At 38.1% G+C, this 26,997-nt stretch overlaps 1 protein-coding gene across 7 annotated transcripts in view; it reads left to right on the top strand.

Moving 5' to 3' along the window:
* Nkain2 (sodium/potassium transporting ATPase interacting 2) overlaps positions 1 to 26,997 on the top strand; it is a 1,180,756-nt gene that overhangs the window by 626,231 nt on the left and 527,528 nt on the right. For 6 of the 7 annotated variants that reach the window (XM_045158893.1, XM_045158887.1, XM_045158889.1 and 3 more), the window contains one exon: positions 1,028 to 1,108. The exons of the other annotated variant lie outside the window; for it this stretch is intronic. In XM_045158893.1, the coding sequence (XP_045014828.1) occupies positions 1,028 to 1,108 (81 nt within the window). The remainder of the gene's footprint in view (positions 1 to 1,027; positions 1,109 to 26,997) is intronic. 7 annotated transcript variants of the gene reach the window in all.

Below are 26,997 nucleotides of genomic sequence, written 5' to 3'. Positions count from 1 at the left end.
AAATATTTTAGGTAAAAAATCTGGAATTACTTAGCATCATTTTAACAAGACATAATGTAATTATAACAAACTTCAAACTAGTAATGCATGCCTTTAAACCTTCTATCCTCTCATTTTCATACAAGCCATCTGATTTGGCTACTATTCATAAACATCTTTGGAATAGAAGGTATAGTAAAGCCATACACCTTGAATAGAGCCATAGAATTCTTAATTGATGGAACCAGTTATTTTAGAGTTTTAAACATCGATCTGTTACATGTACTTATATGCTATTCATTATCTTATCTATCTTCCCATAAAATTCATAAATATAGTAAGTTAAGCATAAATTTTAAGCTTAATATTTCTGCTCAAACTAAAGATAGTTAAGGAATATTTATCCCTGTGTTTTGAATCTGATTGCTTAAAATAATTTAGTTTATGATGAATGATCAGAATGATGACTTGGTAAGAAAATTTCCCATCACTGAAGAAAGTATACTAAATAGACAGCAGAGTAAATAGGGGTGAGAGCTCAAGCCCTCTACTATGGGGACTGTGGGAAGACAGCCTGAAAAGGAAAGCAGAAAAAAGAAAAAGAAAAGAAAAAACGAAACATGAGGGTGGTTTTGAGAATGAGCTGTAATGACATGATGGAAGATTGAACATTATCCTCTATAAAGACAATATGACTGAAATAAATTGTTTTCACTTTATATATTTGATGTGTCTGTTGAAGTATTCATTTTCCTACATGTCTATAGACTAACATCATTCACTCTTTAAATAGAAGTATGGGCTCCTCTTCTGTCTTAAAATGCAAAAACAATACTCTTCAGCAAGTTTGAACTGTAAGTCTAAAAGAACTCATAATGATGAGAAGAAATAGCAAAGAAATTGAAGGGTTGATGTGCATATGAGACTGTTCATTACAAGGGTGCAGTATCTAGCATTTTCCAAATCTTGGGATTTGAGTGCTAATTCCTGTTAGACTCTTAATCAGCTGACTCCAGGCTAATAATGTTCCTCTTTCACTTTTCTGCAGTACGCTGTCTGGCTAGTCCTTTGGGTGACGTGGAATGTGTTTGTTATCTGCTTCTATCTGGAGGCTGGGGACCTCTCAAAGGTAATTTACCATCTGATCTGAGTGAGTCATCAGTTACTGTGTTAGCAAATCTCTTCCTATGTAAAGCAGAATCTTGCCCTGCGCCTGTTACTGAGCTCCAGTGCATGAAGGTAAATTGAAGGGTGTCTTTGTTCTTACTTCTGCATTTGGTACATCATAATAATATGTTTTATGGCCATTTTTTTAGAAAGGTACTATGAAATATTATGATAGCTATGTACTATGATTTTTCAACAGTAAGTGATGTAAGATTTCTAAAGCTTTTCTCTCTAGAAAAGTATTTGCAGAGATGAAAATCTGAAGATTTTTGAAATCAGATTTCTTTGTATTCTCTTAAATTTTTTTCCTGATTGGACCCAAAACATAATACAATCATTTGGGAAATGAACAAGCTGACTAAAATTGCTACCAGATGGATATAATTTATTACAGATATGCATTCAAAAAACATGTTATTCTTACAGAAGACTAAAGCACTTGCTTTATTATTTTGGTTTCTTCATTTTTGGTATGTGAGTGTGTGCATCATGATTATGTGAAGCTTCCAATCTCTAAGTCCACCATCCTTTATTAAATGCAGTGCCCTGGCCAGTGGGGAGTTGAACAAGGACCCGAGGGGAAATTAACCTGGATGAGAGACAAGAGACACAAAGAAGGAGACCAAGTCTATATTCCGATCAAGGTCTCTGAATCTTTATTTTTTACACAGTGGTTATATTGGGGAGGAAAGGGGGAAATAAGATGGATGACATGATTTAGGGCTTTGGAATTGTCAGGAAACCTAGAGGGGATGTAATCAGGTGTTTATCTAATCTTGCCTCAATGGCTTAACATCCTGACTGTGCCAGGCTTCACAGCCTTACCATAAACTGGCCTTTTGCAAAAGATTCTGTAAGCAGTCTGCTGACCAACATTACAGAAGTACCTAATAGAGAGCTGGATGGACCAGCTTTCTAAGTTATGAGTCAACTTATGAACAGGCCAAGGCAAAATGGAGAGGCTTTTGCTCTATGGCTCCCAACATCTCCTCCATTCTTTTATACAACAGAGGGGGAGGCCCACTATTCAGCAGTGGGCTTTTAACCAACTGGGGGAGTATTGACCTGACTCATCCTGTGGGCTGTAATTTTTTGTCCCACAATCTTGGCCCTTGGTACCTTTTGGGAGGGGAGGCAGGGCATATGTGATCATAATAGGTGTGGTACCAACCTCCATAAAAGTCAGATTTTTCTCTCAGGGAATTCAGAAGTGGTCAGAAAGGGACCTTCCCTTGTGGTGCTTTGCCTTGCACCCATGTTGGTGCCCATATCGCACTTACTTGATTATGAGCTGATATGCATAGATCTGAATCCTATGCATCTCCTAAAGGAGGGGAGTCACCTGCTACATCAAAGCCCTGATCAATCAGGTCCAATCGATGATAGTGGGTTTGGATGGCTTGGAAATGATACTATCAATCTGTTGTCAGATGAGGTGGACGAGCTTGTTAATTAAAAATGGTCCTAGTGTGAATATGAGAATGAGGCTAATTAGGGGTCCAACTAGGGGCATGAGAAGGGTGGAATAGGGAGGACTTCCACCAATCATTGGCAGCTGATGAAAATTTTTGTTTGTGGAGATCTAGGCTGATTGTATGTAATTTTTTTTGTTGTTGTTATCTTGGGTTTCTATCAGACATCCTGACTCATTAATGTAATAGCAACATTCCTCTCTCAGAAAGAGGCAAGTGCCTCCCTTTGCTGCAGTGAGCAGATCTAGTGCTCTCTGATTTTGTAAAGCTACTTGGGTGACTGATGTGATCTGCCTTTGCAAGGAGGAGAGGAACTCAACAGAAGCTTCTATGGCTAATTGGAATTGTTGGGACAATTGTGCTATAGAGACTAGGGAGTGGCCTAGGGCTCCTTTGGCAAGGGCGGCAGCCACTGTGGAGGTTGCTAAGGAGATTCCCACCACAAGGGGGAGGAAGACAGCTCTCTTCTGATGATGGCAGGATGGAAGGCTGGTTCCAGAAGTTCAGCAGCAATCTGAAGTGTCAACTGTGGCACCAAGGCTACTGGAAGGCAAAGTTGGTCAGAGAAGGATCTGGAGATATTTTTGTAGAGGGTTTTGTTACACCAAAAAAAGAAGGCTTCAGGGGCATAGAGTGTGGAGTAATTAAGGGAGAGAGTCTTATTGCAGAGGGAAGAATTGCCTCCATAGCAAAAGGGGAATTTGTTACGAAGAAAGTCAGAAAATAATGGAACTTCTAGGATGGGGTTAATGGGATGCCCTGGAGTAGAGGAAAGATTAAGGGGGGGGGGGCAGGATAAGGAATAGCCATAAGAGGGGGTTTTAATTGAATTTTTTCAGGAGCTATCTGAAGACCACCTCCAGGAAGGGCTCTAGAAAGCTCTTTAGAGCAAGTAAGGAGTTCAGTGGAGTCAGGACCGGCCAAGAGAATGTCATCCATATAATGAATGATATACAAGGAAGGCCATCTATGTCTAAATGGATCTATAACTTGGGCCACAAATTTTTGACACAGTGTAGGGCTTTTAGCCATCCCTTAGGGCAATACTTTACATTGGAATCTCTGCCATAGGGCCTCTAAAATTTACCACTGGTAAACTAAATGCAAAATGCTGATGATCCTCAGAGTGTAAAGGGAATTGTAAAAAGCAATCCTTTAGGTCAATAATGATTTTACCATATCCTGCAGGAAATGCTACTGGAGTGGGGAGGCCTGGTTGTATGGTTCCCATAGGTACCATGGCCTTATTAATTTCTCTAAGGTCCTGGAGAAATCTCCATTTTCCAGACTTTTTCTTTATAACAAAGATAGGAGTATTCCAAGGAGAGGTGGTAGGTTCAATATGGCCTGCAGCAAGTTGTTCCTGCACTAACATCATGGCTGCAGTTAATTTTTCAGAAGCTAAAGGCCATTGATCAACCCAAACAGGTTCTGCTGTTTTCCAAGATATTTTATCTACATGGGGTACAGGCATGTCAACAGCCATTAGGATAAATTTTCATAGCCTATTCCAGTACGATCAGTCTTCATAGTAACTTGTATTGGTTCTTTTGTTCCCTGTGAATGTTTGCCCAGTCCTTGTCTCAGGCAAAAGCTTTAGTTAAGCATCTGGTGAGCTACCAACTCATTAGGGCTGCACATAGTAAGTTTCATTTGAGAGAGGATGTCTCAGCCCCAGAGAATAATGGGCAGGCCTGTGACCACATAAGGCTGAACAGTGCCTCGGTTTTCTTCCTCATCCTCCCATTGAATAACTTCAGAACTTTGTAAGTGGTTAGAGGCCTGCCCGATTCCTTTGAGATGAGTCATGGAAGCGGTGAGAGGCCAAGATGCAGGCCAATTTTTACTGGAAATAATTGTGGCATCTGCACCAGTGTCTATAAGACCTTCAAAGGTTTTTCCTTTTAACTTTAATTTAAGAAGGGGCCTTGCTTGAGGGACCTCTTGTGCCCAGTAAATGTCTGATGACCCAAAGCAGCAAATAAAATAAATAAGACAATCTTTTTAAGAGAGTGTTGAGTCTTGATGCAAGAGTTTCCCAAAATCCTTATTAACTTTGAAAGAGAACTTGTGGTTTGTTCTTCCTCTTATATTTTATTAGAGTAAAAGGTGTCTATACAATTGGGATGATTAAACACAGAGGTCGGGAGAACAGTTCTCTGGGGACTATCTTTCCAGATCTGTATAATTGGATGTACACATGGGTAGAAATGCACCCTGTATAAGAGTGTCTCAAACCTCTCAGCATTTTTGATGATGTATTTATTATCAAATCATGTAGTAAAGAGTCATATCAAGTAGATACACTTTTAATTTATTTTGGTTCCATTACAAAAAAAAAAAAAAACAAACAAAGAGGAAAGCAAGTATAAAAGTGTGGCTTCATGAGATAAGAGAGCCAGGGCTTCTGGGACATGTTAGGTGATGATGACATGGACCAGCCTCACTGAGGTGTGCTACATCTGCCTGAGGACTGGAATTTCTATGGTTGTCAGAGAATCATCCTCTGCATTATACAGAAGGTACTATGACCAGTGGAAAGAAATTGTTCAGGCTGCCCCAGGAGTGGCACAGAAAGAATGGCTGCTTAATACATTCACCTTGTGTGAGAAAGGCAGACATGCCTTCCAAAGGAATTGAATTGCATTCCCCATTTTTCCATCTCTGCTGCTGTGTAATACACTTCCTTCAAAGGAATTCCACAGTGGAATAACTTTTAATGACATTTTTTTATTTTAAAAAGTCACCTTACAATCATAGGGTAGGTGTTGAGGCATATTGGCTCAGTAAAATGATTCAAAAGATCATTAATATACAAAGTAGAAAGAAGGCTGAACCAAACTGGTTGGGTACATTCCCTGAGTGTTTTGCCTACTTGTGAAGATTGCATCAGCAGAACAAGCTTGGAGTCTCATGGTCTCAAGCAAGAGCATTGAATCTGCAGTGAGGGCACATCTTAAAGCCTTACAATTCAAGTGGTAACACAAAGATATGCAAAGGTGGCCAGAGATCAGCCTGAGGCCTTGGCAGGGCCCAGAGGGGTGCACTGGGGACCCACAGGGTTGGGCTTCTGGGGTAGGGTGCAGAAGAGTGGGCCCTAATTCTGGCACCATGGAGGCCTAAAGGGACCAGAGGCCCAGGGGCAGACGGTGTGGAGTCGACAGAAGCAGAAGCGTGGGCACTGGCCCTGGATGCTTGGAATAGCACAGCCGAGAGTGGAGCAGGGAGGGTCGGAAGTGACGCAGGGTGTGGCAGGGAGATGTGGGCCCAGCTCTGGCACTGTGAGAGCCTCAGGGACCAGCTGTGGAAGGTCCAGTAGTGCAGAGTCAGCTCATCCATAACTCACAATGGCATGAGGTGCGGCCCTGCTCCCAGCCTTTCCTGCTGTGACCTGGCCCTTGGAGGCAGCCTGCCAGGGTTGGCTGTACCCTTGGAAACCAAGGCTCTGACTCTGCAGACACAGGAAACTTAATACTTTGCTTTTAACACATTACCTAAAATAAAGGCATAAAGTGAGTTATGTGATTATCTGTTCTGGGTCTTCTTTCCTTCCTTGCTTGGGAGTTTAAGGAAGATGGGTTTATGCCCTTTCATTTTTGGTTATTGCAACGGTCTCACATTCTCCAAGTAGGGCAATGCCAGAGGAAAGCAGAAGTGATGGAAGAAGAAACATGCATGACCACTCAACGCTCAGAGGTGACACTGCTGAGACATCGTGCAATACTTAGAATATAAAATCTAAACTATTGTCTTTTCCAACCCTCAAAATAAATAGTGTTGATACCACATAATTGTGTGTATTAATTTAAGGCTCAAACATAAATATAGGGAAAAGGGAAAGAATTCCTTGACCCTTACCTGTGTAAAGGGGGTATATTATTCCACATTTTGTAATCAGACAACTGCCTTATCACAAATTTTGGCGAGAAATTTTTTTAAAAAAGGGGGGAAATGTTAGTTACATGTTAAGCATTAAGAAATTTGTGTTGCCTTTTTTTGTTTGTTTGTTTATTTTTGTTTTTGTTTTTCGAGGTAGGGTCTCACTCTGGTCCAGGCTGACCTGGAATTAACTATGTAGTCTCAGGGTGGCCTCGAACTCTCGGCGAGCCTCCTACCTCTGCCTCCCAAGTGCTGGGATTAAGGGTGTGAGCCACCACTCCCAGCAGGAATGTGTTGCCTTTTTAAAATGTCATTTTGGCTTTTTGTCAGTAAATATTCACAGTGGTAATGGACTAAATATATATTAATTATCCAAATCAGTGTGTATATTCGGTAATGGAATTATTTATTTCAATAATTTGATACTTGATTTTAGTACTTGCATGTTCCTAGATCATCTTTGTACAGATATGTATTGATGCATTGCTAATTCTATGAAAATACAGAAATTTTAGTGAAATATTAATTAATAATCTTAAAATATATTAATTTTTATCTTATGAAATTTAAGAAAAATAGAATTAATTTTAAACTTTATCAAATAAATTGCCTGCTTTTTTTTCCTTTTGGATTTTTGAGGTAGGGTCTTGCTGTAGTCTCAGCCTGAGACTACATAATGAACAGAAATTCATTATGTAGTCTCAGGCTGGCCTCAAACTCATGGCAATCAGCAATCCCTCTGTCTCCCAAGTGCTGGGATTAAAGGCATGCACCACCAAGCCCCGCATAAATTGCTTTTTAAAATTTTATTTGCTATGTTGACCAAACAATAGAAATATAACACAAGGGGCTGGAGAGATGGCTTAGAAGTTAAGGTGTTTGCCTGTAAAGCCAAAGGAGCTGGTTCAATTCTCTAGGACCCAAGTAAGCCAGATGCTCAAGGGGGCACATGCATCTATAGTTCATTTGTAGTGTCTGGAAGCCCTGATGTGCCCATTCTCTCTCTGTCTCTCTCTCTCGCCCTCTTTCTCTCTCTCAAATAAATAAATTAAATATAAAATAAGAAATATAATATAACAATAATATAAATTTCATAACTATTTCTGCAGTATTTATACTAGAAATATATATATATATACATATATTAGTGTTAAAACTGAATATATTAAAGCATTGTATAATTTGTATTTTCTGGGCTGATATTCTAATAGCTCTTTTGCAGTGAAAATTAAGATGAAATTAGACATTAGTTTTTAATGGAAACAAAAGGAAGTTTTAAGTAGCTCCTAAAAACCTTTTATACTGAAAGATGAAGTAAGAAATAGAAATATATATTTTATGTTGTATATGCATGTATATATTTATATATTTACATATAAACATATGTATCTATAGTGCTATTTGTTAGAACTGTATGTATATGCAAATATATATACATATGTGTTGTTTACATTCACACTCATAGGTTGAAAATAGCAGAGCTCTGTTAAAGGATTGAATATATTGAAAAGGTGTACTACAAAGAAATCCAGCTTTCTGGAGATACTTGATGATTGTGGATGGGACAGTAGACGTTAAGCCAGAAAAAGGACATTTCTGGACAATCCATTTAATCAACATAGCTTTAAGGAAAACAGACTCAAATATTTGGACAATTTTGCTATTAGGGCATGGGTGAATTTTGTACATGGCTAACAAGTATAAAAAGAAAATATTAACAAAACAGAAAAGATTATGAAGTCATATAAAAGTTAGAAAATAGGTAGGAACTCTACAGAGCATTTTTAAATAATGGAACATATCTGGAGTGATTCCAGGACAAACCAGTTACAAACTAAATACATGATGGCTAAAGTCTATACTCATTTTAGGGTAGTCTTGGATTAAAAGATGTACAGCACTTGGGAGGTAGAGGTAAGAGGATTGCTGTGAGTTTGAAACCATCCTGAGACTACATAGTGAATTCCAGGTCAGCCTGAGCTAGAGTGAGACCCTACCATGAAAAACTAAATAAAATAAAATAAAATAAAATAAAGATGTTCAGTCATCATATTATCTGTTCAGTTGAGAAAAGAGAAAGAAAAAAACATCTCAAGAAGGAGTAATATTATCACAGACCTTTACACTTTATGGGCACAACCTAGACAATTGGCAGTAGCTGCTCATGATGAAAGAAAGACCCTCATGACTGAGAGTGAAGAAACATGGACTACTGAGTCAAACCCAGACATTATCTAGACAACTATTTCATAAGAACTTTAAGCTTCTGTTTAAGAGAACAAAGGGGAAATATATATATATATATATAATTTATAAAAGATAAAGATAAGAAGAAATAAAAAAGCAAAATTCATTTTGAAAACTATACAAGAAAACAAAAGGAAGTTTTAAAAGATAAAACCTGTCACCAGTCTTGAAAACAGTACCAATTAATTTATAGACTAACTCATTCAACCTAGAAATTTTTAGTACCTGTGGTTGAAAACATCTCTGATTAATTCAGATACCTGTGTTGGTACAAATTACCCAGAGAACACTGGAAACAGAACCATAGAGTTTAATAATTTTTTAAACCAAAACAGCTAGCTAAATTTTAATATAACCCTTGATAAATCTTTTTGAAAGAAAAAACATTATTTGACAACCCATGATTTTGGCTTAAACTTGATAGCTAATGATTTTATGTGCCACAGAAACTTTTACTAACATAAAACAATTTTATGTTTTACCCATGACTTAAATTTGATAAAGCTTAAGTAAGCTATCCTAATATATCCCAGGAAGATGAAAGTGATCATTACTGAAATTAAATCAATTAAACCTAAGTGATTAAACCTAGTTATGACCATTCAATAGAATTAGCATAAATAAGACAGAAGCTATTTTTAAAGTTACAATGTCTTTAGGTATGAGTACTTCACCTTTGGAAAATAAGCACTTCTATGTAATCCTTTATCTTAAGAATAGTTAAAACCTTGATGAAAAGAGAAACCTCATTTACTTTACTTTGAGAGTCTTAAAGTCAGTTTTATAACTCTTAAATCATAACAAATTAGCATCAGTGACCTGTTAATGAGTGAGGTCATATCATAAGACTCAGTTTCTCCACTGATTAAGACCTTGGCATCAGGTAAACATTAGATTTAATCCAATTAAATGTTTCAATGAAGGGGCCGTTCCCCTGATATACACATTAGGTAAGTCTGATATTTATCTTATGTAAGGAGTTTGTAACCTGATCAAATACCTTGACTCAGTTGACCTATTTAACATTTTGTCTTGTGTGAAATTTTATCTAACAGATGTGACTTTTGGTGTTTAAAAGAGAAGAACTAAAGAGAACCACAGTTATATGCTGTACTCCTTTTTCTTTGTCAGAAACAATTGGACATTTTGACTCTAGTCAGTCTGGGGGACACATGGCTTAAACCTCTATGGGGTCTATCTCAAAGATGGTTTTATCTGTTTTTTCTAGAGTCCAGTTTTCCATGAATTTAAGTAGCATATGTTGGAAAGCAAGAGCAAAATGAAATTACAGAACAGAGAGATAAACATCCTGACATTTTTTATCCTATTCTGAAATTGTTTGTTTTTACATAACAAATTTACCCATTTGCAAAACACAAGGTGATAGACTCTTGTCTATGTTTAACCTGGTTAAACCTCCAATTATACCGTACTTATGACTTTGTGACCCACCTAGCATAGGCATCGCCTGTGTCTAATGTAAGATGAATTTAGATTAAGACTATGTCCCTATATAAAACTTTTAGAGTATCCTTAAGAGTCTGTAAACTGTTGAAAAACCTCTAACTTTAGTCATGGCATTTAGGTTTAACCTGAAGATTCTTTCCTACATACGCACATCAGTCCATTATAAATTTAACCTTGATTAAACTCTTTGGGCCTGGGCAGCAGGACACAGCCAGCCCTTATGCTAGTAGCCCAGTTCCAACAAAGTCCTCTGTAGTCTTTGCTTTCCCTTAGAAAGCTCATAAGCCAAGCCTCGAAGTTCAATGCTGTCTGCACTTAGCATTTTAAGACTTCCATTAGAATAGTCCATAAAATTTGGCTTACCACTCCAGAAGACACCTTCAGTTGCAAGCACCAAGTCCATGCCTATTCCTCCAAAACAAAGGTTCCAAAAGATTAACATCCACATGGTCAGGTTTATCTCAGTCCACTTCTTGGTACCAAGTTCTGTATCAGACAGCTTCAGGTTCACTAAGATAAACTTCCAGTCCAGGTACAGTTGTGGAGGAAGGGATATTTATTGAAGCTTACAGATCCAGGGGAAGTTCCATAATGGCAGAAAAAGCTGGCCTGCCTTCACAGGCCCAAGGAGAGAGAGAGAGAGAGAAGCACAAACCTAAAGGCCAAAAGCCATACAGTCTGTCCACTAGGGACATATGACCCATTCAGAAATACAAAAACTGCAGATGTAGCTTGCTGGTGAACCAAAAGTGAAAGGAAAGAGAAAGGGAATGAAAAGATGTTGACAAACAATCACAGGTTACAGAAGCAAAGTTTAGCACATTAAATATGAGGAGTGTCTCATAACTTATGAGGGTATACTCACCCGCACACGTACACCAAGTGACCTCCTCAACGAGAATGCCTCACATGGGGCAATAGTCTGCCGGGTTCCCGGAGCCCCATGCTAGGCACCAGATGCCGGGCTCCTCCCCAGTGGGTAGGTAGTGCTGAGGAAGGACCAGGCCTGCTGGTTCCTCCCAAGGGGTTGAGGAAGAAGGGATGAACGTCGGACGACTCAGAACCTCTTCTAGTCACTGGAGAAAAACCACACTGAGTCAGGAGTCTTGTCAAAGCAGGAACTCGCTTTATTTTTACAAGCAGTTGCCAATATAATGTTAAGAATGAAGGTGGGGATTTTAAGTGGGGGGAGTGGGGAGAGGTAAGGGCCAATAGTAAACCGTGACCTTTGAGATGATTGGTACCAAGCATGCACATGTGGGAATTCCAACTGCTATGCAGAAATAGCAGACCAGAAGCCATTAGGCGTAGCTGGCCTGAGGCAGATCACCAAACTTTAGCTAGGCTCAGGAAGTTCCACTAGGCCTCATGCCTGGGCCTCTTAAGGCCCAACAGCATTCTTGTAGCTCAGAAATAATATGTTTACCCAGAATAAACAAGGCCTAAAATTCAATCCCCAACAACTTAAAGAAAAAATATACATATACTCAAATATATACATACATATTACCTGAATAAAATATAGTTTCAAGATAGATAAAGTTAGCAAAATTTAAAACAAGATCTATCACCAATGTAATGAGAGAATTTAACATCTATGAATATAACAAAATTCAACAGAGGTATAGAATATACAAGAAAGTAACAAATGAAATACTTTGTATATAAAAGCATTTTAACAAGCAGTAATAAAACTTCCAAAGGCCCTAGACACATTCATCTTAAAGATAATCAAAACACAAAACTCTCCAAATACAGAGTGACTTGCAATAATTCAGTGTTCTCTGATACTGTGAAATTAGGCTAGAAAATCAACAACTGTGTGATTATTAAGCGGTGCCACTAAGCTAAGGGCATAATTGCCTGAAATTCAAGTTAGAAAATATTTTGAACTCAATAAAATTATTCCATTACTAGTAAAATATTGGAAACATGAAATTAAACAGGTAACAATGGGTTTAAATTAAGATACTAAAAGAAAATAAATATTGACCAAAAAGTGATTGAAATGTCCATATCCAGAAATTGGAAAAAGAACATAAAATTAAATTCTTTACAAAGAAGAAATGAAACAGTAAAAATAGTGAAACTCAATAAACACACAGTACCCAAAATTCAAGGACACATTGTCTTTTTGTTGTTGTTGTTTATTTTTATTTATTTATTTGAAAGTGACAGACAGAGAGAGGAAGAGAGAGAGAGAGAACAAGAGAGAGAATGGGCACACCAGGGCCTCCAGCCACTGCAAATGAACTCCAGATATGCGCGCCCCCTTGGGCATCTGGCTAACGTGGGTCCTGAGGAATCAAGCCTCGAACCGGGGTCCTTAGGCTTCACAGGCAAGCGCTTAATTGCTAAGCCATCTCTCCAGCCCCACATTGTCTTTATTAATAAAATTGATGAAAAATAATAGTTAAATAAAAATGAGTAGAAGCATTCTGCTTTTGTTACAAGTGGCCCGGCAGCTTAGATGGCATTTTTCAAAAACAATGGAGTATAAACAACAAACCAAGATATTTGACATTCAAAATAGACAAAATCTTTAGGAAACCTAATTTCAAACTAAATGCAAAAACACTTCAAAAATAAAAATTCAAACATTAGCCTAAACCTTTTGGCAGAAACAAACAAATAAACAAAAACATCCCCACTAGTAAAATTCTTAATATTTAGTCATGTTTTATGTGTCAGCTTATGCAGCTAGCATGGCTTTGATTATCAGGATAGATGTGATTATAAGTGGCATTACTGAATGAATATGTTATGTTAGACTAGAAGAATGAAGAAAATGTTCAATATCATCATATATCCATAAATAATTACATGATAGTTTTTATATCATGGTATAGTACTTATTTATAGTTCCTCATTCCTATTAAAGCTCAATTTTCCATTAGGCTATATATCATCATCACCATTCAAAAGGATGTTGGCCACTAGGATATTGCACAGTGGTCATGAGGTACAGAAGCAATTAATAATATTTTACTTGTTTAAAATTTGGGAGCTTTGATAAAGCATATGAGAAATGAATCAAGATGCTCTGAATAATATAATCTAATTATTTGTTTATCTAAGTGTCCAACCTTCAAGGCAGTGATCATGTTTGATTCATTCTTAAGGCTCAGAGAAAAGCCCAGCATAGGAACAATGCTCACAGGAATGGACTCAAATGGAAGCAGTGTGGATTCAATGAGTGTCTACAAAAGCAGCTGCCAGGGCTTCCTCTTCTCCTCCTGCACTGCATACATCACTGATCTATACCTCTCAGAGACGGTCCAGCACTCTGTGATCTTAACAACCACAAGCAAGTTGCTCAAATGTTAGGCAATGTGAAATTGGAACTTTTCAAAATAAGCAATACTATGAATTACTTGGACATGTTTTTAAAATGTGGACTGATTCCTATGTAGGTTATTTATCTTTAACATATTGGAATCCTGTTTGTTGTGGCTGGACATGGTGGCTCATGACTTTAATCCCAGAATATCCAGAAATGGGAGGCAAAGGTAGGAGGAACGCTGTGAGTTTGAGGCCACCCTGAGATTACATACTGACATAGTGAATTCCAAGTCAGTCTGGGCTAGAGCCAGATCTTACCTCAAAAAGAAAAAAGAAAAAAATCCTATTTGTCCATCATATACACATTCTTCTGTTTTTTTTTTTTTTTTGTTTTGTTTTTGTTTTTCCCCAGGTAGGGTCTCACTCTAGCCCAGGCTGACCTGGAATTCACTATGTAGTCTCAGGGTGGCCTCAAACTCATGGCGAACCTCCTACCTCTGCCTCCTGAGTGCTGGGATTAAAGGTGAGCGCCACCATGCCTGGTTTGTAAAGATTTTTTTTAAAGATTTATTTTTATTTGTTTATTAGAGACAGACAGAGAGAATGGCCATGTCAGTACCTCCAGCCACTGCAGATGAATTCTAGATGCATATAGCACCATGTGCATCTGGCTTATGTGGGACCTAGAGAATCCAACTTGGATCCTTAGGCTTCACAAGCAAGCACCTTAACTGCTAAGCCACAATTGTTTATTAAAAGGTTTTGTATGAGGCAAAAGGATACTTCTTGGTTTCTGGCTTTTATGTAGCAGAAATCTGAATATGTAACTTGATATTTGTGCACAAACTAATTTGTCACTTGATATATTTGAACACTGACTCCCTGTAATCGTATGTATCAAGTGAAGTGAACAACACATTGGCCCTAGAACTTAGGCTTAAATTGACCTTTTAGAATACAACATTTTATGTATCTTTCCTTTGTGTGGCTACCTCCCTTTCCTAAATGCCTCCATACCTTTCCTCATGGTGGTGCTGACTCCATCGTGGATTCAGCCATGCATCTACTTTATTCTCATCATTTGTTATTAAGAAACTGAGGATTCCCATCCAAGTGTGTTGAAATGCTTATATTCCATTTGTATATTGATTAAAACCTATAACCATGTCTGAAAATCCCCACACCCATTTTAGTTTCAGTCACTCAAAGTACAGATGAATTGATAAGCTGGGGAAATTAAGTCATAATACAAATATAGTAACAAATAAAGAAAATATAGTAAATAATATAGTGAAGTAAGTTATTTTCCCTTGATTTTGCCATCTAGAATTATTTGGCAAAGAAAGACTTAACTCCATATGGTAATAAACCTACTATATTTTGTGCTATACTTAAAATTTGCATTAAAATGCAATGGAACCTTTATATTAACATTTCAGTGCAATATAAATAACCAAAGATCAATGTTTATTAAATACTATGTTATTAGATGAAAAGCAATATAAAGAATATGAGACCCTTTAACTCTCTGCTATTGTACAGTTTTGTGAAGACATTTAAAAGTGTTTAAGTTTTTTTTTTTGAAGAAGTACATAAAATGCCACTTCCTTCCTTCTCTTCAAAGGTTATATCGTTAATGAATAAAAATGTATACACAGACTGCTGCCATTAGAGATGGGCTGAGAAGGGTAAAAAAAAAAGAGAGAGAGAATGACTCACTAATAAACAGCCCTTTGAGGTATATAATTAGTTTTGCTTTGTTTTTCTTTCATTATCACATGTAAACTGTTAAGAGTCTAATGGTAATTGTTGGCCTCCAAGGTTTTCACACTTATAGATGTAATATATAAAACTAAAGTGATTAGGAAGTATTTCAAGAGCTGTCATCCTTCCCATATTGTAAAAATCAGGCATTCTGTAGTGGAGTAGCTGTATTTATACGTTAGGGACACTCTGTTCCTTCCCACGGCTGATGGACAAAAGTTCTCCAGAGACAGGTTTTCACATCTTTTATTGAATAGCAAGTGAGAATGTGATGTTCTCGGTGAATGCTGGAGGACCACCAGCACCTCACATCCTGGCTCACTCTGGGCTTGCTCCTGAAAAGATTACATTCCCGCACTCAATGCCTGTGACCCACCCGCCTGCGGGAGCAGTGAACACACTAAGCTCATCAACAGCTGGATTTGAGCCTGTGCACTTTAGCTTTAAGAGCACAACTAATGCATTGAGAAGTTTTTACACACAGGGCCCCTACTAAGTTTGAATGCATTTATTCAACACACCAGCAGCCTCATAGCATGTTATGTAATAAGTTTAATTCTTCTTGTCTGTTTGTTCTTTTTCTCAACGAAGAGATAGCTGAATTTAGTACTACCAAATAACCAAATAGTACTGCTGTTTTTTTATATCATTTTAAGACATGCAAAGCTGGAAGCATTGATTTGAAAACAAAGAGAACAGAATATTAACTCAGAAAAATAATGTATGTAAACTGTAAAGTACAAGAAAACATAAACCATTAATTCCTTATGAAAGAACAGGAAAGATGTGGAGCACACTAACCTTCTTGGCAAAATGGGCTCTCTCTCTCTCTCTCTCTCTCTTTTTCTCTCTCACTCTGTTGTTTCTTTTCTTTCTTTTTCTTTTTCTTTTTTTTTTTTTTTTTTTTAAGTAGGGTCTTGTTCTAACCCAGGCTGATCTGGAATTTACTATGTATTCTCAGGGTGTCCTCAAATTCAGTGTTCCTCCTACCTCTGCCTCCTGAGTGCTTGAATTAAATGTGCATGTCACCATGCCTGACTTGAGATGAGCTCTCTTAACTGAGATTAACTTTTTTGTTTAATAGGAACAGAATCCTTAGCAGCACTCAAGTTTTCCTTTTGATACATTGAAGAAAATAAAAACCAACCAACACATTGTAGATATGACTTAAAATATTATCACACTGTTCATTTTTATATCTTTTTCCTGGATGCAGTATTTTTTTAATTCTTTCATTCTCTTCATAATTGAATAAGATTCAACTCTTTACAGTGGCAAAGTGACGTGATCACCCAAGGAAAGCATTATCAAACTGAAATGTAATGAAACAAAACCTCACACATTCCCTGAAAACTGTGGAATTACTCAATCTGAGTGTACATAAAAACTGAAATAAAATAGTTTTAAAAATTGAAGGGCTGGAGAGATGGCTTAGCGGTTAAGCGCTTGCCTGTGAAGCCTAAGGACCCCGGTTCTAGGCTCGGTTCCCCAGGTCCCATGTTTGCCAGATGCACAAGGGGGCGTACGCGTCTGGAGTTCATTTGCAGAGGCTGGAAGCCCTGGCACGCCCATTCTCTCTCTCTCCCTCTATCGTTCTTTCTCTCTGTGTCTGTCGCTCTCAAATAAATAAATAATTTTAAAAAATTGAAGTAAAAAATGACATATGCAGACATAAGAAGAAACTGGAATGATTTTGTTCTTACAATTATCAATTCTATAAAAACACCCCAAGAAAAGAGTGTAAATGATTACACACATCTTGTTAGTGGAAGAAACTTAGGTGTACTTTCATATTCTTAGAGTGTTATTATAGTCTTGGTCACAGTATTTGACCATCATTTTGTAAACTGTAAAGCCATATTGTTTGAGAGTGTGTTAAAAGCAAAAGTAAAACAAGATGATGAGACACTAGTTTGAGCAGGATGTGCAGGCATTCTGTCTGTGGGATCTATCACTTCACACATCTCCAGGATATATTCAATCCTGTGCTTTTTTCCTGGAGCTGTCTAATCACTTGTAAAAGTTGCCCTTCTAAGAGAGGAGAGTCTATCTTTGAAACTCACTAGGATTACTGTCCTCAGGATTTTTAAATGCTTATTTTTATTGTTGTTTGTCTTAATCGATAAACTGCCCTAAAGGAGAGAAATCTCAAATTACCTAATGTTGAGCAGATATCTTTAGGCAAGCATACACAGTTTGGAAAATGTTAAGAAAAAAAAAAATGACCTGAATGGAAATAAATTGCAATGTGTGGTGAACTAGCATAAAATTTCCTTCATGGTCAAATGGTTCGATTTTTCTTCATATTCAGAAGAAAATCCAGTTCCCATGTTAGAGTCACATAAATCTAAATCACTGGCAAGTACTCTTCATCATAATTCCAATTCTTGTTCAGGGTTTAAAAAATACAAATTTTTCTTTAAAACACTGAATGACAGAGCATTGTTAAACATCTTCAAATATTGTAGATCTTGAGATTTGAATGAACTTATTGTGACAAAACCTCCCAATAATGCTCAGGTTTTGGAAAAAATAGATGAAATTTGGTCATTATTCTTGTATATGTTGGAAGTGAAGGCATAACTAGGAATCAAAACGTTATGTGGACAGGCCAGGTATTCCAACACCTAGCCACATCTCCAGCTGGATGTTATTCTAAGTATAATAAAACACTGACTAAAGCAAAGATGCTATGATCAAATTGATATATTTAGCTATCACTATTATTTATATATACAGTCTGTGGCATTGGCAAAATTCAGAAAAGGAAAACAGTTTTATTATAAGTAAATTAGAGGCACATTGAATCAAGTAGGACTAATGAAAGAGTATGTTGATGTCAGGAAGATTATATCTAATCATATCTTTAATATTTTCTGAGGTTAATTACAACCAGATCAAGTAATACATTAGACAAAGAATGTGGAGAGAAAATGATTGTTTGAATTCCAGGCTTGTAGCCTAACCACTTCAAATTTGTTGTTTCCATTTACTGAGAAGAGGAAGTCAGGGAGCAGTATTAGGAACAGGGAATGCATTTGTGTGCTGAATAAGTTGCTCTGTTTTGCAAGCATTGTCTGAGTAGCCCTTTGGATATACTGGGAGGTGTTGTCCTGTAGGTCAGTCTTGACTTCAAAGAAAACTGTAACAGTAGAACTGAATTTGAATCATTAACATATAAATGGAGCATGAATGTGAAAGAAGGAGATCTCTCTAAGGAAAACATTTAGAGAAATGGGAGAGGAGGGCTATGTTCTGAAGCACTATGATCACTGAGGTCTGATGAACAGGATCTAGCAAGGAAAGGAGATGAGGGAAGTAGGAAGGAAGGAGTTAGGAGGTATGAGTCATTCAGTTTCAAAACTTAAGTTGAAAAGTTAATAGTTATTACAAGAGCTAAAATTAAAAAGTGAAACCCTACCTTAAAAAAAAACAAATTAAATAGTAAATATTAAATTTGAAACATTGGAAGTCATTTCTTACTTGGAAAGAAATGATTTTTTTGAAGAGTGCATAGTAAAAATTTGATTAAATGAGATGTGAGGAGCAAATGCACAGAAGTAAAGTAATCCTTTCTTTGGAGTGTGGATTTAAGTAGCAGAGAAAAACACTTCAGGAAAAGAAGCTGTAGCAGATTTAATCATTCATTTCTATACTCAATCTTCTGTACAAATGGGTTCCAAACTGAAGCTTCAATACACCATGCATCAAATTAATTTTTATATTTTATTATTTTTAAAATATTTTATTTATTTATTTATTTATGAGAAAGAATGAGGCAGAGAGAAATGGGGGAGAAAGAGAGACAGAGGAAAAGAGTGAGCATGGCTGTTCTAGGGCTTTCTATGACTGCCAAAGAAATCAAAACATATGTGACACTGTGCATCTGGTTTTTCATAGGTACTGTAGAATTGAACCCATATCATAAGGCTTTTCAAGCAAGCACTTTTAAATATTGAGTATTCTCTCCAGCCCCCAAATTATATTTTAAATAATCATTTTGCACGTGTTTGAAGTATTTTCTGTTGTTAATAATATCTAACCATAATATGACATCAAATTATTTACATTTGCACTATATTGGGTATTTAAATCATCTAAGATGATTTGAAGTATATGGAAGGATGCTTATGCATTATGTGCAAATGTTATACCAATTTACACTAAGAGATGTGGATCTGTGGACTTTGATATCCACAGGAAACATGTAACCAATCTCTTCTCAGACTGTAAAGAACAACTGGACATGTACTCTTCCCTGGTGACAATGGTGTATGTATCTATGTGAAGGGAAACAACTTTGTAAGAGTTAGAAGCTGGGATAGGAGTAAATTTCTTCAGCAACAGAGAGACAGACACTAGTGCTTATGTAGAGAGTTCAGCTTTAAGAAAGAACAGAGATAGTAAATCTTTAACAAGGAGAAAATACAGAAGATGGGTATAGAGATTGGGAGTGTGGTGTGGGCAATGAGGAAACTTCCTGAAATGCTTTTGTGTGATTCTTTAAAATTAGGGACAAGGGCCATCAATTTTAGCAGGAAAGAGGTCAGGAATTAGGGATTCAAAAAACGGCAGTATATCACTTTTCTGATTGCTGTGACCAAATATGTGAGCCATAGCAGGGAAGGTGTAAGGTTCTGGAATGACCAAGACCACAAAAACCACTCTGAGGCGAAGGCGGAAGCTTTTATGGGGGGGGGGGGGGGAGAGGAGGAAATGAGCTTTCAGGATTGACTCTCAAGAGCACTACACAGCCAACCTGAGATTCCAGATAGTGGGCTATATAGGGAACTTCAGTTGGGGGAAGGTGAGGAAGGGAAAATTTAAAAATAAAAGGTTTCTTTAGGGGAGATCTAAGATAGCTAGGGTGTGACAACAGAAGAGTGATCACAAGATAAGGGGGCAGGAAATCATGACCTGGGGGGGAGCAGTTATTAGACAAGGAAGGGATAATGCCTGGGCAGTGTTTAGAGAAATGTGGATAACCTACTCTTTTATGTCTCTGTTGCCACACAGTGACTGTTGGGAGCCTGTTCCAACCTAACATGCCAGCCTTTTGTTAATGATAAGAGAAGAAGGTTAATTTCTTTAATTTCTTCATGCTGACCTTAAGGGTGATGAGTTCTTATGGGAGAGGCTGGAAAATGGGTCTCCTTTCAGGACAGGTGATGAGGAGGCAGCTTTGTGTTGGCTAGAAGTGGCAGAGTGGTGAGATCGATAATGCCGGTGCAGCATTTTGTTATGACTTGGTCCAGAGCGAAGCAGAGACTTCTCTCATACCATCCCTATATTGAGCTGGCTTCAGGGCAGTTGCTAGCAGATACCTGTTATAGAGAAGGTGAGGGAAGGCTGGAGAGATGCTTTACTGGTTAAGGCACTTGCCTGCGAAGCCTAAGGACCCAGGTTCAATTCTCCAGGTCCCATGTTAGCCAGATGCATATTGTGTCACAAGCATATGGAGTTCGTTTGCAGTGGCTATAGGCCCTGGCATGCCCATTCTCTCTCCCTGTCTCCCTCTGTATCTACTAAATAAATATAATGATAAAAAAATTAAAGGTGAGGGAGATGGGCTCTGTGCAGCAAATGAGAAGACAGAAGGGAACCTAAAGGAGCTTGTTACACTTGTCAACAGCTGTGACATCAAATGCCAGGCATAAAGGGAAGAGGAGATTAAGAGGCAAGGGATAGAGGATTTGGGACAAGAGAGGAGGCAGAGGGGCATTTTGAGATCAGGGGAAAAGTAGGAACAAAAGAGAGTTTAAACTTGAGAATGCCTGTTGGGGTGGCAGTGTACTTTTGAGATAGGATGAGGGCTAAGGAAGGAAGGGTCCCAAGGAATAGCTCTGATTCTGGCTAAGGCAAGTGGGAGGAGCTGGGGTCAGTGCAGGTGAAGTTAATCAGGAACAGGCAAAGGCACTTCATGTTAGAGTTTGGTATTGTAAGTCAGCATCAGGCAAGGGAGCCTATTAGTCTGACTCATTCTTTATATTATAGTTATACTTTTTTCTTATTGGGTGATTTAAACCATGTAGGCTGCCAGAATTAACTGCATATAGGCCAATAATGGTGCTGGAGGAGAGACTTTTAGGGACCTGTGAGGACTTATATGACTCTCAACATTGTCTTTTTAAATTTATTTATTTGAGAATGATAGAGAAAGAGGCAGAGAGAGAGAGGGTGCACCAGGGCTTCCAGCCACTGCAACTGAACTCCAGATGTGTGTGCCCCCTTGTGCATCTGGCTAACGGGGATCCTGGGGAATCGAGCCTTGAACAGGGGTCCTTAGGCTTCACAGGCAAGCACTTAACCACTAAGCCATCTCTCCAGCCCACAAATAAGCATCTTTAACTGCAGAGCCAAAAAGAAATAATTTAAATCTCTTCCAAATCAATTTTATAGAATCATATTGAATTACAAACATACACAATTTTACTACACAATCTTTAACTATTGGAACCTGAACTGAAAGGCAGGATAGAAAAATTTTAAAGTAAACTTAGTGAAGAAACAGCTGGTTGCTACAGCTAGGGGACAGCCTGAACTGCATATTCAGGAGTAAATCAAAAATAGACTAAAAGATAGGCTACAGATGGCACAAGATGTGGGTTGGTTGGGTCAACCTAAACTTTGTGTCCCGGGAAGAGGATAAACAAAAATACAGTTTTGAGAAAAAACAAAATAATAAAATAGTTTCCCAAGACAGTCTGACCAAGAACTCTGGTTATGCACAAATAAGATATGTAGATATAACTGTACAAGGTTGGCAAATACCCTTGTGAAACCCCCTCCCCTTTCCCTTCCTTGCTAAAAACCCTATAAAAAGAAACACCCAATAGGGCTCAGGGTCGACTCCTCTGTCTCCTGCATGAGATACGAGCGACCCCAGAGCTCTGGTTTCCCGAATAAAGCCTCATGCTTTTGCAGCAAGTTCGGTCTCCCGTGTGTATTTGGGTGCGTGCTATCTCTAGACTTGAGTGAAGGTCTCCCTCTGGGGTCTTTCAGAACCAACTCTGTAATTCTGCCTGTGATACTTTTGTAAACTTGTTCAGTAATGACGTAAGTTAAAAGTAAAGTATTAAGACTGATTCTTGAAGGAATTGAGGAATTGCATCTAAAATAACAACATGAGGTTGTTTAGAATTTTCTTTTACTGTTCACCATGAAGTAAATAGTTTTCAAGTGTGTGATAGATAAATGCTGTTTAATGTTTTAAATGTGTTCTATTTACCTTATAAAATAGGGAAAAAAGAGTAAATAATTCCTCTGTATGATTTTTTTTTTTGAGGCAAGGTTTTAGATATAATAACCTTAGGAGAGAATTAAATATTCATGTGTCAAGTAGTTAAAAGGTTGATAAATAGAGAAACCTAGTTAACTTTGTTGAGTATTCAGCCTTTCAGGACCATTATTATGACCAGATTAACATCAATGAGTTAAAGTTAAGTTTACAACCTGCTGCCAGCCAGGGCCATATATTGTTAGTCTCATGTAAACCCTAGGCTAATAGTCATTATACATCTCAAGAAGCCTGTAATCTGATTAAGTACTTTGTCTTTAACCTTCTGTTTAAGTTTACTCATATCTCCATCTACAAACTTTGTTTTTTATTATTATTAATTTATTTAATTATTTGAGAGCAACAGACACAGAGAGAAAGACAGATAGAGGGAGAGAGAGAGAATGGGCGAGCCAGGGCTTCCAGCCTCTGCAAATGAACTCCAGATGCGTGCGCCCCCTTGTGCATCTGGCTAACGTGGGACCTGGGGAACCGAGTCTCGAACCGGGGTCCTTAGGCTTCACAGGCAAGCGTTTAACTGCTAAGCCATCTCTCCAGCCCTCCATCTACAAACTTTTACTGTACAATCTATGTAACCACTCTGTAACAATCTTTTTCATCAAACATTTAAAATCCAACATTTAAAGTTTCCTTTCCAGTTTATCTTCTTTAGTTATTTCATCTCATAATTTCCAACAAAAACTTGTATTGTTCTTACCATAAGACTTTTAATATGACCATTTAAGTTTTTCTTTTTCCTCAGAAAGCCTTTTGAAATAATCTTTTTCTAAAAGAGTAGACCAGACTTACACTATTTACCCAGAATAAACATATTGATTTTAGGACTTTGTTTCTTTTCTTTTTTTTAAATATTTTTATTTATTTGAGAATAACAGACAGAGAAGCAGGCAGAGAGAGAGAGAGAGAGAATGGGCATGCCAGGGCCTCCAGTCACTGCAAATGAACTCCAGACACGTGTGCCCCCTTGTGCATCTGGCGTACGTGGGTCCTGGGGAATCAAGCCTCGGACCAGGGTCCTTAGGCTTCACAGGCAAGCACCTAACCGCTAAGCCATCTCTCCAGCCCAGAACTTTGTTTCTTATAACTTTCCTGAAACACATTTTATAAAAATATGAAATAAGATTTGAACATTGTTAGAAATTTTAGAAACAATTTTTTATAAATTCATAGTGATTTGGCATTCACCCATCATCTTGCTGGGGCCAGGATCCTGAGATTCCTTGTGCTTGCAGGCTTCTGGTTCTGCAAGGCAGGGAAGCTAAGAAGCAGCCATTTTTTTTCTTCTTAAATTCAAGGAAGAGTTTTAGACTTCCCTCAGGACTATAGTGCAGCTTTCCGCTCCTGCCATTTAACAACTCTTTAAGAGTAGAAGAAACTTGCTTTTTTTTTTTTTTTTTTTTTTTTTGCCTATGAGCTTAATTACTTCTGGTGTTCCTTCCAGGGGATACTCAATAGTAAAGACTGGCTATGCTGTCTAGTACAGTGGGCTTGGTGGAGAACATCCCCCACAATATAATGGCATGGCTCAGAACCGAAATCATTCTGCAGCCTTAGGGCTGTGAGCCACATACATACTCACACATACAATTTAATTTCCAATGCACTCTTCATATAGACTCTATACAACCATTTCCCCTTCACATATTCATGAATTCATTTATTTATTCAGAAGTTATGCAATCCCATTTTAAATTTCTATTCTGTATTTACAACCCCATAGACTAAAATCAAACTTTATTATCAGGCACAGGGTCAGGAGAGGCTGAGGGAGCTGGAGGAGCCAGAGGAGCAGTTGGGGCCAAGACCTCTATGGCGTCAGGGTAAAAGAAAAAGCAGAGGATGAGGATGAGTATGGGGGAGCAGTTGAGTGAGAGCACATTCTTGAGACCTTGGCTAGAAGGACCTGGGGAGAAGAGCAGGCAAAACAGAGAGAAGGCCGTGCATGCAGAGTGAAAACTAGGGTATTTCAGACCATTTGTCTGTACATTGGCAGAAAAGTTTTTTTTTTTTTTTTCAATCAGTGCAAATTTGGAAATCAAAAGTACCATTCTCAGGCCATTTGGACCCATTGTCCAGCTTATATTGTGTCCAGGCAGGGCAGTAGGGAAAGATGAGATGTCCAAGTGTCTTAGAGGCTTCACGTTCTTAAGGAGACAGGGAAAAAGCACAAAAAGGGTGAGAGAAAAGGAACCAGAGCTTCAGCTAGGTTTACACAGAACACCAATATGACTCACTGTCCCATTAGGGTGCACCGGGCCTGCACCTCCCTCCTTGGCAGAGGCCACACAGGTTGCAACTCTCAGCTGTTTAGCCTGTTCGCAGACAAGGAGGGTGACTGTGCCCCCAGTGGTGAAAGCAGATGCAGGGGAAGATGAAACCTCAGGAGGTAAAGGGAGAGGGAGTGTCCTGAGATGGTAACCAAACAAAAAGGTGTCCCTTAGGGTATGGGAAACCAGAGTGAGAAACATGAGGTGAAGAGTGTGCATCTTTCTTAAGACCTGGGATTGGGGCCTAAAAGTGAATGAGGGGTATAGCCTGGTATACTGACATGACTTCCATGAGGAAGGATTAAACCTGAGAGCAGGCCAACCTGAGAGAGGCACTTATTGAGAAGGAGGGAAGAGACAGAGGAGGGAAGAACAAAACCAAATTGTGGTGGATTTAAAAGCCTGTACCAGGCAGAAATGGTCCAAAGCCTTCAAAGGGTCAAATGGCAGCTCGGAGGTCTAATCAGGTGAAAGGAGGTCTGGCCACCCAAAGGGGCAACTGGAAGTCTCCTCCAACTCATGTGCACCAGATGTAAGTTTCAGGAATGACCAAGATCACAAAAACCACTCTGAGGCAAAGATGGAAGCCTTTATTCAGGAAAAACATGAGCTGCCAGGACTGATTCTTAAGACAGAGAGCACAGCCAACCTAAGATTCCAGATAGTTTGCTATATAGGATGGGGTAAGGTGAGGAAGGGAAGTTAAATAAAAGGTTTCTTTAGGGGAGATCTAAGATAGCCAGTATAATATGTTGTATAAAATTACTTCCAAACTATCTGAAATAAAATGAATTTATTTTTTTTATTTTTGGGTTCCAAATTTAACATGCCATTCTATATGAACAAATATTCTAAACTTTGAGAAAAATCCAAAATTTTGAAACTTCTGGTCCAAAACATTTTGATAATACACACACACACACACACACACACACACACACGTATATATATATATATATATATACACACACACATATATATTTAGTACTGGATTTACTTATTTGCAAGAGAGAGTGAAAAAGAGAAAAAGAAAGAGAGAGAGGGTGGTGATAGAGGGAGAAAGCATGGCTGCTTCAGAGTCTCTTGTCACTACAAATGAACTACAGACACATGCAGCACTTTGTGCATTTGGCTTTCTGTGGCTACTAAGTAATTGAACACTGGCCATCAATTTTAAGCAAGCAACCTTTAACCATGGAGACATTTCTCTAGCCCTGAAGCATTATATAAAATGTGTGTGTGTGTGTGTGTGTGTGCACGCGTGTGTGTGTGCATATGTTCCTGTATGTGTACCTCTGCAAGGAGGTCAGAGGACAACAAACTTTGGTGTCCATCCTCAGGAATGATATCTCCCTATTTTAGTGCTAGAGACTTTTATTGGCTTGAATTTCACTGATTAGGCTAGACTGGCTGACCATCAGGCCCCAGAAATCCTGCTGTGTTTCCCAGCAATGGTATTATAGAGATGCATCACCACACCAGACATTCCTACATAGGTTCTCACAACTTAACTCAGGTCCTCATGTCTATGTGGCAAGCTCTTTACCTACTGAGCTATCTTCCAGTCTCTAAAATAACATTATAATGATGTGTAATGATGATTTGTGTCTTTATATCTATATTTGCTCACCCACAAGGACTTTATTTACTTGCTAGTAACTATTTAAAAGAAAGACTACTGGCTTAATATAGAGGTATAATGATGAAGATGTCATTCAAAAACAAATAAAATGAGGTAGTCTAGATAAAAATTAGAAAAGTTGTTTCTGATCCATCCAAATTTTTTTTGCATCTATTAATTCATAAGAAGATATAGTTGATAACATTTTATCAAGGAATGGAAAGGAATACAGAATTCAGAAAGAAATATATGGCATATTTTACATACAGAAGTTGACGAAGATCCAGTTAAAACAAACATCTCTGTCCAGAATATGTCTTCCTTATCATCATCAGATTGTTTCTGTTGAACATTTATTTACTTGTATTAGACAGAGAAGAGCAAGAGGAGAGAGAGAGAGAGAGAGAGAGAGAGAGAGAGAGAGAGAGAGAGAGAGAGAGAGAGAGAGAGAGAGAGAGAGGGAGAAAGAGAGAATTGGCATGCCAGGGTCTCTAGCCACTGCAAACATACTCCAAATACATGGGTCACTATACGCATCTGGCTAACGTGGGTAGA

Source organism: Jaculus jaculus, chromosome 9 (genome assembly GCF_020740685.1).
Source record: "Jaculus jaculus isolate mJacJac1 chromosome 9, mJacJac1.mat.Y.cur, whole genome shotgun sequence".
NCBI lineage: Eukaryota > Metazoa > Chordata > Mammalia > Rodentia > Dipodidae > Jaculus > Jaculus jaculus.
The sequence above is the reverse complement of the archived record's forward strand: the minus strand, read 5'-3'. Positions and strand labels throughout refer to the sequence as shown.